The following is a 17623-nucleotide window of genomic DNA, read 5'->3' on the forward strand; positions in this document are numbered from 1 at the left end:
TCGACATGAAAATCAAAGAATTTATTAATAAAATATTCGTATTTTATTTTATTATCCCACCTCCCCTTAAAAAAACAACTATCTACAATAGACTGTCCTGTTTTTGAGTTTATATTATTGCCCCCTTGCATGTAGAGGTTTTCTGCTGGCGAGCAATCAACAAGGGCGTCTGCAGGGGGTGGTTGGAGGTGCTGAAGCCCCCACACAAAATTAAGAAATGACATATTGCTTTTTCCCAAAAAAAAAAATCTATAAATAGCTTTAGATTTTTCAAATTTTTATCCAAATAATTTAGTTTTTTAAATATTTTTCCAAATTGTTTTTTGTAAACAGCTGTGGATTTTTGAATTTTTGCAAAAAAAAAATTCCAAAAACAGAGCGCCCCTGATCAAAAAATGACAATTTTTGAGACCTCTCAAGTCATTTTGTTCTACTTTTGATTTAAAATAGGACATTGTTAATTTTTAAAATCTTTTGTGAATAGCTATGGAGTTTTGAAATTTTTTCAAAAAATTTAAAGAATGACAATTTATTTTCAAAAAAATTAATATTTGAAAGATTTTTTGAAAAAATTTCAAAAACCAAGCTCTCCTCCCCCTTAAAAATATAATCCTGTGTACGCTCCTTTTGAGAATTGACAAAAAAAAATGACTTATTGACTAATGAGCCAGGTATTGAGAGTTCTATGTGGCTGACCCTTAGCTACACACCCTCGATGCTACATGCACACGCCTGAAATATTTCGTTAATATGACTACATTGTTATTTTTTAGATCAAGGTATGTGTACGATATACATCAGAGAGCACTATATACAGTCCACACAAAAGGAACACTCGATGTTACATGCATAACGCCTCCCATATTTCATTAATATCAATATATTGTTATTTCATAGATCAAAAATTCCTTTTTTTTTTGTTCAAACATACATACAGATAAACTTTGCTTTATTTGTATATGACAAATAACATATCAAAGTTTAGCCCTAAGTAAGTGAGGCAAATTATTTCCTGTAATATTTTTAACGGATAAGACGGAATACTATGAAATATAAAAAGAATATTTTTGTACTCATATTTGGAACGGTGCAAGAACACTAAAAATGGCATGCACCACGGCAAAAATGACTTGAGAGGCTTGAAACTTTGCCAAAGCCAGTTTGTTGATCGTATCCGATAGAAAAGGTTGTTGGGCAGGTGAAAAAATATTAACCCAAAAACGGGGCAGTCTAATATATATACATAGTTGTGCAATCATATCTATGTAACGTTTGTGGAGTGTACATATACAGTCTCAAGAATCCTTCAGATCATTTTCCAAGAGCCTTAATAAATGGATGTAGTAGATCTTTCACTATTCAATAATATTTCCATTGTTGTAAATAATTGACTAATTATTATCTACTGATTTTGGGCCTTTTACTCTGGTGGTTTTAACGAATAGGTTGCAAGATTTAATAAATGTCAGAACATTACAATGACTATTTAGGCGAGCTTTATTTTGGTTTGTGAACACTTTAATATATTAAGTATCTGTGAAATTCTGCGTAACAAAACCGTGGTAAGTATATGCAGATGTTTATAAAATATGCCCTACAGAGCGGGAGCGGTTTAAAAAAAATTGGTAATCTGAACAGTTATCATTATTATTTAATTATTGAAGAGCGGACATCTAAGATGAAAGTAATATATAGTTTGTGTGCTCGACAATCGGAGTAATTCCAACTTATACCGGGCCAAACCTTATCATTTATTCATCTCTATTATGCAAATTTTAAGAGGTTACGAGGAATTTTTTTACAATTTTTCTTTGAGCAATACTGTAGAACACATAGTTACCTTTCGATTGCTTAGAAAAACAATGGCCTAGTCGACACCATAAGAACACAGTTCGAGAAGAAGAATGAGATAACAGCACTTCTCCCCGTGGAATTGTCCCACAATGCCATCAGGAAGCAGACTGAGGCCTCGATAACCGCAATTTACACGTGTTTTTCTAAGCAATCGACTGCTAATTATGTGTTCTACAATTTTGGTCATAGGAAAGTTGTAAAAAAATAACTCTACACCTCTCAAAATTTGCATTATAGAGATGAATAAATAATAAGGGTTGGCCTGGTATGTCCATGCTATATAATGAGTGAAAATTGTATCACTTTCCTTCCTCTCAGGGCTACATTCAGCTGATAAAATAAGACACAATGACAGCATGCTGTTTTCTCCCCAAACATTCTTCAAATTGACATGATTATCACACTCACTTTGGGTTTCTTTTATTTTTACATAACGGTATGCATTACCTAAAAACATACTCGATATCTTGGCTGGCCCAGGTTGAGAGGAGACTGGATCGTTCTTCTGTGAGTGACGTGCGTAGCCAGACACCCACTCTCCTCAATAGCAAATGTCCTTTTTTTAATGTTGTAAATCGTAAGCATTTTCAGTTTGTAAAATAAATAAAACGAACATTAACATGATAAGCCTGACAATTCGAAGAATGTTTCAGTGAAGTGCGTCTGGGATGTTATAACGTCCCATTAAATTAGTTGTGAGAAGCTGTGAAATGATGGACACTCCTTATTTAGCTAAGACATTAGAAGGAATTACTTCCGTGTCAATCCTTAATTCTACTCTAATTAAAACAAGGAATTACACTTATTAATCCCAAACAAATCCTCAGTCTTACTTTCCATCATTTTTGAGCCCAAACACTCGTGTTTATTTAGGTATATGTTCTCTCCTCGTGAATGAACGAAAAATTATAACAGTTTTAGAAAATAAAAACACCATTTAGGTTGCCAATAAATAAAAAACTGCACGCTAATAAATACAACCCAAATAATTTTCTAACTAGCAAGTGTGTCTACTGTCTATCACTTCAGAGATTAGAAGGGCCTCATTAGAAATATTGATTAATTATAAATCATTTGTGACAGAAGAGCCAGAAAACTTAAAACATCCTTTTGATGCCTCAAAAAATATTATGTATTTGATTCCTTTTAAAAAAAAATTTGAATATCAACTCCCCATGTGAGCCAAGTCGAGTAAATAATTGTTCGAGTCGGCACACCACTAACTAACCACTTTTAATTCGCCTACTAACTTATAGCTATTATGTAATAGCGTTATTACCAGGCATTGTCTGGAACATACCTATTTTGCTTTAATAATATATTATAGAAGATAATTTGTTTTTCTAATTTGGGTAATGTGGTTTTAGAAAGATTACCCTCCGAGTATTGCCATCGGAAAATTTACATTAGCTAAAATTATATATATTGTACATAAATAATTATATATAATATTAAGAAAATTTTCTTTAATAATAAGATGATAATAGGCTGGGGAAAAAGTAATTTCGTATTTCCCGCCTCTTTTTAAACTAAGGATATCTTGTTCATTATTGGTAACATCAGATCATACGATAAAGGTTTTTTGTACAGTATTACGCTTAGCCGGTTCAGTCGTGAATTATTTTTACTATCTACAAGGGAAAAACGCGTCGAAAGCGACCAAGAAAATTTGGGATGCATACAGGGCAGATACTCTTTCAGTACGTGTTGCACAACAGCGGTTCGAGGGATTTCTTTCTGGTGTAGTGGAGATGAATAATGAAAATATCGAGGTAGACCGCCATGTTAGCAGTCCAGGATCTGAAAATTGTTCATAAAATCATTTTGAACCATTTGGAGAAGGCTGGATACATCAAGTGATTACTACCTGTTCCTGCCTATGACCAACGTGAATGGGAGTACAAATTTGGTCTCAATAGAAGCCTGCGAAAGTTGGTTGTCCTAGTTTTTTGCAAATAGGGCTTTTTCGAAGAGGGGATCATAAAGTTGAATTCTCGTTAGCAACAAGTTATCGAATAGAACAGGGCATACTTTGCTTATTTAGGTGGATTGGAACAACTCTTATCATCCATTGAAATTAATTCAAAAAGACGAAATTACTTTATCCCCAGCCTAATATGTTAGTGATGAATAATTACTATTTTTTTGGTTCGTTGTTCCACTCTCTGATTATAATCATACATAGGTCTGTGTAGTAGTACTATGCTCATTTATGAGAATGATTGAATGAGTTATAAATATTCTACATGAGCAACACAGAGAGAGAAAACGGAAAATAAATTTTGCCTTAACCCTCATAACTAATGACGTGTTAAATTAAAGGTAATCAGACTCCCTGTTCCTACATTCACCCCATTACTCCTTTGACTGCTGTTCTAGAAACAAGAAGAACAACATCAAATATTATTATTATGTAGGGAGGTGATTTAAAAATAGAAAATAAAATGAACAGAGAGAGAGAGAGAAACGCACTTTAATAAAATTAAGAAATGGAATCGTTTCACTCCCCGAGTTAATGAGGCGGATTTGAATTTATATGTTATTATTCATTTTAGTGATTTTTCATCTTTTGAAATCTATTCATTCTATTATGTAGAGTTTGTTTTTTGCTAAAAGTACTGTATCGTGTACAGACTCGGTCCGATACAGGTGGCGTGGGATTTAATGGGTCATTAGAACTGTCGCTCCTTGAAATTTTTCATAAGAAATATCCATGGTTTATTAAGCCAAATAGGATATATGAAATATTTATTAAAATCATTGCACGTATCTAGCAAAAAATATTTTTTTATATTATATATAGAAAATAATACGCATATATATATACTTAATTATATAACGAAATAATTAAAAATAAGGAAAAACACCCTCATTGACGCCACGAGGGACCGATTTTACCTTTTGTAAGGACCGACAAGGGGTACTGAACTGGACTGCGGTTCAAAGTCCTAAATAAGAACCGATACAACAACTAGTTGTATCGTTCATTAGACATTCAATTTTAAAGTATATAAAAAACATATTTATTCAATAATATTGATATTTTATTTTATATAAAAAGGTATTTAAATATCTATAATTTTTTTCCTTTAAAAAGTTCAACTGAAAGAGTTGGGAAGGAGTTTGTTCGTATTGGGGTTCTCTTTTTTCTATTTATTTATTTATTTCTTAGTTCCAGAACAAAAAAATACAAGGGAAAGGTTTCAAATTTGTATATTTAAGCAGAACTCTTTCACTTTAAAATTTTGTCCATCACTGGTATAGAGTATATGCATCCTTTTGAGGATCTTACATATAAAAAAAAAATCTCCCCAAAGGCGAAAAGTTGTTCACGATGAACCAAAAATAACTAATTATCTGTTACCAAATTGTAAAGTTTCTTTTTGGTCATTTTTGACTAAAAAAATAAGTCGTATAATTAATGGATAAATAAAATGAAAATAATGTGACAAATTTATGTATTTTGTATGATCATTTACTGGAAGACTCATGAACGGGGACCTACATATATTCATACATGTGACTACATAATTTCCTTTTGTATATTGCGTGGCAATCAGGCTGTAGCAGTATTAGGTGTACGGGAATTGTTTTCTTTCTAGAAACAAGATTATAAAGTTTTCTTTGAAATAGAGTAAGTCACCATCATGAATGAATAAATATTGCCAAAATATGGTTTGACCAAAATATTTTACTAAATTAAAGTAATTGTGATTTACCTTTTGAGTTTTTATTGGTACGATTTATGAAAATCAACTAATATTCCTTCAATTTCTAATATACAAAAAAAAATCATTTTAATAATTTGAAATTTGCAAAGTTATTTGAATGGAAATAACTCGACATATAATTAATTAAGAGAGATAAAGTTGATACCATCAAATTTGATGACATGCAAGAATTTTAAATTGGTATTACCTGTTCAAATCAAATAATTGAAACCGCATTTACTTCCGAAAGATCAATCAATATCTTTAAGATCTTTGCAAAATCTCCCTTTATTAATTATTTTAATCAAATAAGCATCCTCTATTATAAAATAATCTATGCGGTTACTTAAATTGTGCAGCTTTTTATATAAAATAATTATACCTTCAAAACCTATCCAAAAAAAATTAAAAAATTAAGTGTAACAAAAAATTATAGTGAATTAAAATACCCAAAATCGGTTTATTTAATATATGGTTAACAAGGGACTGTCCCCTATTACAGTAGTTCTCATATGGGGTTACGCGTGCCCCTTGAGGTACTTGGAGGCCATCCAGGGGTTACTAGAGATTTTGAAAGGATATTTTATTATTGGTACATAACTCAGCGGTGTTTGGAGGCGGTTGTATAGAGGGACTGTAGCCCCCTCCCTAAATCATGGAATTTTTGTTTTTTAATAAAAAAATTTATAAAAAAATTCAAAAATTTCAAATTTAATTTAATTTTCTATGAATAGCTATAAGTTTTTGCATTTTTCTCCAAAAAATTTAATATTTAAATTTTTTTTTGCAAAAAATATTATGATTGAACTTTTTTTCAAAAAAAATAATTTTTATGAACAGCTGTTGCTTTATAAATGTTTTTTTAAAATAAATTTTTTGAAAATGGATATGGATTTTAGAAATCTTATTTACAATAATAAATTTTTTGTGAAAAGCAAATATTTTTGAGTTTTTTTCCAAATTTAATATTTTTAAATTTTTTTCGAAAAAAATGTATATTTTCGGATTTCTTTTTTAAGAAATTTAAAAAAAAAAATCCCTCACCCTCCTCCAAAATATAATTCAGCGGGTGCCCATGTCACTGAAGCCCAAAAATGCAATGTGCTGGTAATGGGGAATAAATATTTTACAAGTGGTACATTACTAAAAAAAGGTTGAGAATCCCTGCTCTATCTAATTTGATTACAAAAGTCTTTACTATAATAATGAGTATTACCTTTATTAACAAGAAATTTTGTTCGTATTATTTATTCAGCTGGGGAAAAAGTGATTTCGTATTGTTCACTTTATTTCAATGCTTTATAAGGTGTGTTACAATCATCCTATTTAAGCCAAGTATGTCACGTTCTCTTCTATAACTGTTGCCAACAAGAATTCAACTTCATAACGTCCTTTTCCCTATAGACAAATAACTCAGACAAACAACTTTCACAGGCATCTATTGCAGCCAAATTTTTACTTCAAATGCGTTGACTATAAATAGGAACAGGTGATACTCATTTGGTACCAAGTCCGGACTGTAGAGTGGAAGCATAAGAGCTTACCATCCGACCTCCCGGAGCTTCTGGAGCGTCATCAAAGATCTGTGGGACCTGGTGTTGTCTTAATGAAACACGATTCATCTCCTATTCGCAAATGATGGCCGCTTCTCTTCGACTTCCAGCTTCAAACGGTCAAGTTGTTCATAGTAGTGTACTAAATTGAGGGTTTGGGCGTAGGGGAGCAGCTCATAGTAGATTATTCCCATCCAATCCCACAAAATACACAGCAACACCCTTTTGGCAGTCAATCATAGCTTGGACAGTGTCTGGTCCGCTTTGTTGGCTTTTGACTACGATCTCTGTTGCTTGAAATTGAGGTAAGTTATCTATTTTTCATCTCTAGTCACAATATGGTCAATTTCTTCAATGGAGACCTCCATACTCGATAATTCAAGACTGTACCGGCCAGCGCAATACTGTCCAAAGTGATTGTAGTATACATTCACACCTTTGCCACACTTTACCGTATGATCCGATCTGATCAATAATGAACAGGATATACTTACTTTAAAAAGGGTGTAAAAAAGAACTAGGAAATCACTCTTTCCCCTTAATATTTTAACCATTCCAAGAATGTTTGGTCAATCATCTCTTTTGTTTTAATTTATGAATAAAATTAAAATTAACATTCACAATTTCATCATATATTCGTATATATATGTATATAAGTATTATATATAGGAAAAATCGAAATTTAATATGATTTCTTAAAAATCAAAAACGTCTCAAAACAAATAATTAATAAATTCCTCTTTCTCCGATTTCATTACTAAGAATGAAACAACCTTATCTGGCTCTTACTGTGATACAAATCTAATTCATTTAATTTTCTATATGCATTTTCGAAAACAAATTTAAAATAATATATAGGAATTTACATCACTGCGATAAAAAGAAAACATTGTAAATGTAAAAAATTTAATCAGGAAGTCTAATGGGATATCTTTTTATATGAATGGATGCCACTTTCATGATTACCATGTTATCTCAATTTAATATTTATTGCTTTAATTCCCAATTTTTGATTCAATTTTGGTGTTCAATAGATATTTCCGTACTTTACGATTAATAAAATAGAACACAAATACCGTTAAGGCTACTAGTTGTAACTTGTATAAAACCCAAACTTATACAGGGTGACACAGAAGTCTTAGGACACCTTCAACTGCCACAAAAGTACACTAATATCTATTTATCGAAAATCTTTTTACATCATTGCAATCAGCCTGAAATTTTCTTCAAACTGAGTGCCAGTTCATTCCAAATGGGCATCATTTGCGGGCATTACAGCTCTCAGATGCTTCGGAACTACTTTACACGCAGCACGGATGGTCTCACTCTCCAGAATGGGCTACATCGAGAAGTCCATGAGGTTGACATCTGGGAAAGAAGGGGGACACATATCTTTGCTCCAAAAGTGCTCGAAAGTGGTTTGGCACCACTCATGCACAGACTTTGCTGTATTTGAATGTGCTTCGTCCTGCTTGAAGCAGTACAACTCTTCCCGGTGTTGTTCCTAGGAACTGGGAAAGTACTTGGGAGTGTAGCATGTCCAGATTGACACGTTGATTGACCTTCACATCCTCGGAAATGAAAATCAAAAGCGTCTTCATCCTACATGAGGTGACACCGGCTTTTGGCCCCATAAAACGCTGAACTCGTTCAATACAATGTATTTGATGCTGCAACCCAGCACTCGCTCGTTGTGGCTGTAGTAAGCCAGATCCATGGTGAATATGTTCGTCAGTCCAAATGATTGATACATGCGAACATAAATGTAGAAGCACCTTCGCCCGTGTCAGCCTCTTGGCCATTATGGCCTACCTACCGCATTTGTTGAAGATGCAGCTTCAAGCTTAGGTCACCCTGACCACCCTACGTATGGTTTCTTGTGACACACCGGCTTCATGAGGCATCTTTCTCATGGATCACTTGTTTTTGCGATTTATCTTCGACCTCGTTGCCTTGATCAGCCTTATGGACCTCGGGGCACCACTCCTGGGCGTGTCATCAACACCCCCGTTATCCTTGTAACTTGTACAAAATCCCAACTTGTGCACAATATGTATAATATGAAGGCACCAGGTTTTTTGGTGAGGGAAAAAACGAAGGAAGGAAAGAGATAGAGAGCAAGAGATAAAGGGAGGGGGGAAAGCAAGACAGAAAAATCCGTCTTTATATACAAATATCTTTATATATGAGAAAGATGTTTAGCAAGGCAAGCAATTTTTTTTTCTCGCTATTTGGAAAGTATGTAGTAGTCAGAGTATGAGTACTTTGGAGTTGTTGGGGAAACTCTGTTAGTACACACATAGTAGGAGAGAGAAATATGTAGAGAGCAAATTCATATAATATGTTGTATATACTCGTATATATAGAAGAAGAAAGACGATTCTTATAATATTCTGATTATATATGATTATTATCTTCTAAAGAAGATATCATTTGGATTATTATTATTATTGTTTTTTTTGTTTTTTTTTTATTTCTTTATACTTATTAATATTATTGGTGAATGTTTTCCTTATATACCTACTTATATAAATTGTTCCGGGTCATGCAAATGTTTTGAGACATTTTTTAAAACTGAGATAATCAGCAATTTAGGGATTTGTTGATCCTAAATTATTCGGTAGAGCCCAGTCCAGTCTTAGGATCACCTTCTCTCAGTCCTTGGAATTTTCATAAATATTCATGGTTTATTAAGCCAAAATTAATATAACTGGCAAAGTAAAAAGTTCTGAGCGTTTTTCCGATTTATTTTGACAATTAGCATACTTATGATTATCCAATTTAAATGGTTCCAAACGGTTTTTTGGCTAATCTCCAGTTCTTGATAAATGGAATAAATGCACACAAACTGGTCTTACTTGACGATTTCCATTATTTTATCGACCTTTTTGACGTCCATGTTACATCAACGGAATCGTTGGAACCACTGCTTTGATGTTGCATTCGATACTGTATTGGGCAGATAAACAGCGCACATTTTTGTTGAGTGTCTGCTCTACCTTTTTAGCTTTGTTTGTAGTGATACTCAAGAATTTATCTAATTTTCTCTTTTTACTTCCATTTCGAAATGTATGTAACTCAGAACTCGTTTCATCAATCATAAAAACTGTATATGAACTTTTTTTTTAAAGTGTACGCCTAAACTTTAAACATACCATAAGCTTTTTATGCAATATATTAATTGTGAGATATTGCCCATTAAAGACATCTAACAAAAAAAAAACCGTTTACCGTGTAAAGGAACGCCTGGATAATAGTGAGGATCTCGGTGAATCCCCTGGAGTGGTTGTCCAAGGAATTTGATTACGGAAGTTGCATTCAATGCCTTTCAAGAATTTTTCCATGAAAGAGATGGTCATGTATGTCCATTTTTTACGGCACAACGGGTCAAGGCGCATTTAAGAGGCTGTTGGTGTCTCACTAGGAGGCCATAAAGTACCACTTCTGATATTAGAGATGGAGAAAACGTGAACCATTAGGTCTTGGCCTCGCCAATCACCGGATCGGAATTCACTAGATTATAGTATCTGATGGTGAGTAGATTCTTAGGCATGCAGAATTCGACACACAAATATTTAGGGCTTAAATAGCTTGGTTAATGAGCGGCCAGCTGATATGTCAGAAGCCTACATCAAAAGTACCAGCAGCAAATTCCATCGCCGCCTGGATTCCTTTATTGCTGTTTACAGAGGGCATATTCAAAATGAATTATCCTTAATTTCATTCTTTATAAATTATATTCATAAAATTCTTTAGGATATTAAATGTATATAAAAATGACACACCATTGTTTAATTCTTTCATTATAGTCTCAAAGCTTTTGCACGAAGAGTCCATCATTTTTTTTAAAAGGGGGCAGGAATGATAATTACCCACATAATCATTAATTTTTGCCTAATTCCAAATACTCAACACGACAGAATACCTAACTAAATAAAAATTTACCTTGTATTTAACTGTCAGCTGACAATTTTTCTGCCCCCCCCCCAAATATCAGTGTTTTGAAAGTTGAACATTGGATAAATTCGAATTAGCTTTTACTAAGATGTTTCAATTATTTGGAACAATTTATTATTTAATAATTCCATAATACCAACTGTTTTTAAGCTTAACTCAATTTTTGGTACATTACTCAGTTCGAAAAAGTGATAGTGAGATGTGAATACAAAGTTCAAAATAACAGCAATTTTATCACATGGTATTTCAGCTCTAATATCAAGTTTAATGTCGGCAATGGGGTAAATTTAGACAGTAGCAATTATCAATAAACTATAGTAACAAATATTATAATTTTGTAAAATAGAAAAAAATAACCAAAAATATATTTAAGAACTTTTTGATCTGTAATCCTCTAATAATTTCCAAACAATTTCAATATTTAAACACAAATGATGTTGTCTACTCACAACAAAATTGAAAAATATGATATGTTTGATTTTTGTATCTATTTTTCATGTTCTACGTCAATGAACGTGTGTCAAAGTACCTCCTCCCCATCCCCTTAATATTATCCTTTAAAACACTAATACCACCTCACTACTGAACCCTCAATCAATTAAGGATATTGATATGGCTCATAATTATCAAAAGATAATTATTTTTTCAGAATTATTTAAAAAGGATTAAAAGTATAAGTATGAGAATTTCCCTCCTCCATAAAAAAAAATTTATTTCAAGGTAGAAAATTTGTGGTGCAGCTCTGGATCGGGTGTAATCCATACTTTAATTTCATCCCCAATTCACCTCCAATTAAGAATATCTGATATAAAAGGGTTGTCCCCAAAGGCTGCGTTTTACTTGAATTTTTTTTCGTCATTCGGGCAAATTATGTAGCAGATCAAAAAAATTATTTAGTGTGAATAGCTATGGATTTTTGAATTTTTTTTCTAAAATTTAATATTTAAAATTTTTTTTCAAAAAATATAATTTTTCAATTTTTTCCCAAGAATTTAATATTTGAAATTTAATTTTTCCATTTATTTCGAAAACATTTAATAATTAAAATTTAATTTTGTTAATTTTTTTTTAATTGCTATGGATTTTTCAAGTTTTTTTTTTTTTTTCAAAAAAAAATTTATTTTAAAAAACCAATATATATATATATTCCTGTAATTGATATTTATACCTCCAAGGGTGCCAAAAAAATTATATATATTTGTGATAATGTGGAAATTTTGTTCCGTAGAATGGCGTCTAATTCGGAAGAGTGCTTAAGGCTTAGAACAGGTCATCAACATTTTTGGACTGATGCATTTTTAAAATATAGACCTTAAGCAAAATGAAGGTTTTGTCCAGAAAATAATAATAATAAAAAATCCGATTAAGGACTTTCAAAAACCCACACAATAAATAAGTATATCAGTCATACAGACTTTTCCATTTCCTTTACTCAAACCATTAGGAAATTCCCTGAGCTAATATTTTTATTATTTATTTTGAGCCCTAATAAAAAATTGCTGAGTCAAGAAAGAGTCTCTCAGATATACATGTTCTGAAGGTTTTATATAAATAAATACATTACATACGTCTGGGCAATTTTACTTGTAGTTTCAATGTCATCAATTAATCGATTAAAACATCTCTATTTTGATTTGATCAATCAAGTAATAACTATAATTTTGTAGATATGCTTAACAATATTAATGATACATGTTTTTATTTGTCTTGAAACTCGGTTCGAGACTTATTTTTTGACACATTTATTCAGAAATTCCGAATTGAAAATGAAATGGTAGACTGAAAAATTAAAAAATGGGAGACGCAATCCTTCCCTTAGCGTCCAACCCTTGGAATTCCATCAATCAACGTTACAAACACTAGTCAAACTTCACAACTGCATTCAAAATACAGAATAACTTTTTGTAAAAAAAAAGACTGTTTATTTTGTGTAGAAAAAGTTTTATTCATCGCTCCTAATGGGTCTAGATTGCTAAGGATTAAATTGATATTGAAGCCGGTTTTTGGGTAGTAGAAGGGATTGCTAGCTCATCAATTTGACGAAGTCATAAAAAGAATATTTATTCTTCCTATGTTTTATAAATGATAATTTTCATTTATAAAATTTGGATGGCTACGTCATCAGTAAGACAATTTTGTATGACATTATGGAGATGAAAGAACTGGTTTCAATAGCAATTTAGTCCGTACCGGTCTAGCATATGGGCCAATAAACACACGGGATTTTCACGATGGGTAGTTATTTTTATTTAATATTGTCTAAACTCCCGAGTTTCTAAATCAATTTTGACATTCTATATATATATACAATATGGTTAATTTACTTTGGAGTGAAAATTTATTATGGTGGACCAATGGATTCCCTTTACCCCTCTGATAGTTGGAAATCAAGACTGATTTTTTTTTAATATAGAGCGAATTTTACAAGGATTACAACGGTTCCAGAGTTATCTAGAATCTCCAGACCAAACACCAATATTATTTAGTTTTTAATTGTAGGAGGTTATTTTTATAGAGAATCTTTCATTAAAAAAAAAAAATTACACACAAACTAAAGACAACATGGGATTGCATCACATTTTCACTGACGACCTACCATTTTGATTGTCTAGATTGATTTTTTTCTCTCGTTTTTTGCGTAGTTGTCAATAATAATAAAAAATATATATGCGTCATTTGAAATCACAGCAAAAAATATGATGAAATGGCGGAATCATCTTTTTATTTCTTTAAATAAAAATCTTTGAATAAAAATGGTGCAATTTGAGTAGAAGCTTTAACTCAATTTTGAATTTAAAATATCGGAACGCTCATAAAGTAAATATGAATACGTATAAATATCTCACAATGCCAAAAACTCTAACCCCAATGCACTTGCTCAATATTAATATCCCAATAATAAAATTGGTGTACATTAGAGGAAAGAGTTTAATGTTGGTAGATGGACCATAGGAGTAGAAGAAAAGGAGTGGACCACTCCGCACTTACCGCTCTTTTTCTTCCTCCTTTTTTTTAAAGAAAGATTTAAATTAGTATTTTGTATTTTTTTGTTTCTCAAATGACAAGACGTGTGTGTGTGCTGCACATACCTCTAGAGTACATACATTAACTGACACATGGCGGCAAAGAAAGAAAGAGAAATAAGGAAAGAAGACACCCTCAACGACAAACACAACAAGAATAACAACTACAAAAGTACAACTTTCCTTACCCTCTATTCTTAAGAGTCCTCCTCCGTTGCTTAAGTGCGACGACATCTTCTCGCGCTAGATTCTGTACTCTTTTATTGAGCTCCTTGACGGAGAGTACAGCCAGAGTGTCGTCCGGGATGGATTCGTTCAAGGAGGACGTGCTTGTTGTCGTAGATCCCCCAGAGTGGTGGGGATTGTTGTGATCACTGCTGTGGAGGTTATTAGATGAGCTATCCGGGGGAAGATGGGGGTGATGATGATGATGATGCCGGCTTCTTCGATGCTCCGAGGATGCAGGAGGAGTAATGGCCGTGGTGGTGGAATTGACTGAGGGTATAACTCCCGGTGAATTGCCGATATGATGATGGGAGTGTGGAACATGAGGATGAGAATGAGGGTTCAGGTCATGCTCACTCCAGGCTCGCATATGACTCCCTGGGTTAAACTTTTGTTGCTGTTCACTCCAAGAGACCATGAGGCCTCCGGTTACTCCCCGTGGGGAATGCTGTGAAGCCACTTCCAAATAGGGGATTTGATTACTCACCATGTTACCCGAGGTATTCCAATCCCCTGCACTGGGTGGGGGTGGACTATACTGTCCCCTGAAAAAGAGGAGAGGAACATCATAGGTAGCTCATAGTTCTACAATAAGTAAATGAAGTTGTTTCTTGCCTGATATAGTCAATTTCCCCTTCCCCAGAGGGTGTTCGATACCGCCTTTCATGGTGATGAACATGTTCTCCTCCATAGGGTCCATCCCCACCAAGAGGATCTCCGAATCCACTTCCACCAGAATGTGCATGTGTTGCATAATGATAAGCCTTAAAACGGCCCAATCGAATTGCCGTTGGACTAGAGTCTTCCTCCTCTCCAGGATTAGGATTATTACTCGTATTTGCGGTGGTGTTTGAGGGGTTAATGCTTCCAATGGGATGCTGTAAGTCAGTAGATTCCTCCCCTGGATCATCATTGGGTCGAAAGTGCATGTTTGAGCGGTCAACGTGAACAGAGTCTACCGGACTGGACTCATCTCCGGTCATATCAAAAGGGGAGCTGTCTTTGGTGTAGGTCTCTGAGCCCCTCTCACAGGCCAGAATCACTCGAATTTAAAAATTATATGTACTATAATAGATATAACAAACAAACAGTGGAAGAAGGAACACAACAAGGATTTCAGAAAGACAGTCATTTAAAAATGCATATCAAAATTCCCTTTAATCCTGATGCTGACTGAATGGAGGGTCTGAAGTAACTGCAAATCTTTCAAATATTGCGGAGAGAGGAGAGAAAACTTATTATTCTCTTTCCAGCTTTTCTCCTCCTACTAGCTGAATAACTGCAAGGAGAATAGAGTCTCCGAGGGAGAGAGAGAAGGAAGGAAAGAAAGAGAGCTCTCCTACGATAAGAAGGGGGATCTTTACGGAAGCGGAGCTTTCGACGAATAAAACTCCATTAAAAAAAATCCCAGTCACAACTCTCTCCTCCCATTTTCTTATTATTATTATTTTCCTCTATTTTCTCACGGACTTTTTTTTTATCAGTGTGTGTCGCAACAAGTCATTTACTCGACACCACTTTGATGCAAATACTTTGATATAATGATAAAAACACCACCAAAAACTCCTGCAAAGGAGAGGATAAAAAGTCACCCTCAATCCTCCTACACATATAAAAAAATATAACAGGCCAAGACAAAATCAATAAGCAATAAGTATCTCTGAGTCATCATTTTTTTTTTTTTTTTTTTTGTTATCTTTTTATACACAGAAAAAAAGAAGTGTATGTTATAAAGAAAATTAATTTTTTTAGCAATTCATTTATGTTGTACAATGTATATATTATATGCAATGGGGGGGTGAAATGCAATTATATGTATGCAACTTTGACCTACAGTGTGATTTGTCAGTGTTCCTTCCGATCAAATGCGTCAGTTCCAAAAGTTCATTACTGCAACTCACTCATATTTATTTCTATTTTTAAGGTAGATTAAAAACTACGCAAAAATCAGAGTGGGATTAAGTAGCTCTACTACCATTTGATTCTTTTTCAAAGACCTTATTCAGTGAATTCCTCATGATTTAGTCACTCATATTTTTTTACTTACGAGTCTCTCTGGTTGATTTAAAGAATATTTGAATATATCTGCGCTAAATAATAGTCTTACATCTCTTAAGTGACGACATTTTATCATGCTATACTGAATAGTCTTAATGCCAACTCCAAGATAAATAATTTAGTAATAATAAGTATGCGTTGTTATGACAATGTTTTGAAATTCGATACACAATCTATTCTTCAAATAGACAAAACAAACACAAATACCCCTCAAAAGTTGCCAAGAAAAATTTGTAATTACTCCGTCTTTATCCAACAATGTAAGGTAATTTTTGCATCTTTGCATTTTTCAACTAAAATTTCATATTAGTTATTATGATTATGTTTTTGTTAACATACCTACATTAAATATTTAATAGCCCCATCAACACAAAAGCTAAATGGATAACTTTTGCAAAAAATTGGCGTCCATTTCTATCAACAAATTATTCTAATTAACCGTTTGGATGTGCTAGAAATTCATCTTAATGTAGCCAAAATTGACAATTTTAAAAAATGTACTGATTTTCTTTGAAAGGGCTCCATTTATGGGCCAACTTGTGTCTTTTAAATCAAATAAAGGTTTTAAACTTTAACATAAATTGTTGAATATCCCAAATCATCCGACAAATTTGAGTACAAGACCTATAATTGGCCCAAATATGTCTTTGAAGTTTTGAGTTCTTTTTATATGAGTTATAAAACAATCATTGGGATTTTCTCTTTTTGTTTATTTTTGCGTAAGAATTTTGTATGTTGACGCAGCACATTTATATTATTAAATGAATTATAGTCAATTTCTATGAACAAATTATTCTAATTAACCGCTTAGATGTTTTGAAAAAATTGATCATCACAATGAAAGAATGAAAAATGGATGGATTTAATTTGAAAGGGATCATATGGGGCCCAATATAAGTCTTTCAAATCAAATATAAGTTTTAAACTATAGATAAAAACTCTTGGTAGCTCAACTCATTCCACGAATTTGAATGCAACTCTACATATCTATAAACTATATGTATATTTGAAGAAAAAAAATGGCATTTTCTCCAGGACTTGATTTTTGTGTAAGATTGCTTTTATGATGACAAAAAAACATATATATTTGTCTTGATACTCTTTCCGAGACTGACTATTTCCTAGTTCTGTCTTAAGGATATATTTTCTATACCGATGGTTGAGATCGTTGAGTACGAACATTTCGGAGCGTCTTTGATTTTTTTATTAATTCAAACATGTCTTGTTTTTAAAGGGCTCAGTC

General features: G+C 32.9%; 1 protein-coding gene across 4 annotated transcripts in view; it reads right to left on the reverse strand.

Moving 5' to 3' along the window:
- Window positions 1-15833, reverse strand: part of LOC121128940 (uncharacterized) — a 57478-nt gene extending 41645 nt beyond the window's left edge. For 2 of the 4 annotated variants that reach the window (XM_040724559.2, XM_040724561.2), the window contains exons 1-2: window positions 14938-15310; window positions 14286-14867 (exon numbers count right to left, since the gene is read on the reverse strand). In XM_040724559.2, coding sequence (XP_040580493.1) covers window positions 14286-14867; window positions 14938-15305 — 950 coding nt within the window. In that variant the 5' untranslated portion in view covers window positions 15306-15310. Of the gene's footprint in view, window positions 1-14285; window positions 14868-14937 lie in introns of all 4 variants that reach the window. The other 2 variants (XM_040724558.2, XM_040724560.2) reach the window with 2 other exon arrangements.
- Window positions 15834-17623: the final 1790 nt, after the last annotated feature.

Source organism: Lepeophtheirus salmonis, chromosome 14 (genome assembly GCF_016086655.4).
Source record: "Lepeophtheirus salmonis chromosome 14, UVic_Lsal_1.4, whole genome shotgun sequence".
Lineage (NCBI taxonomy): Eukaryota > Metazoa > Arthropoda > Copepoda > Siphonostomatoida > Caligidae > Lepeophtheirus > Lepeophtheirus salmonis.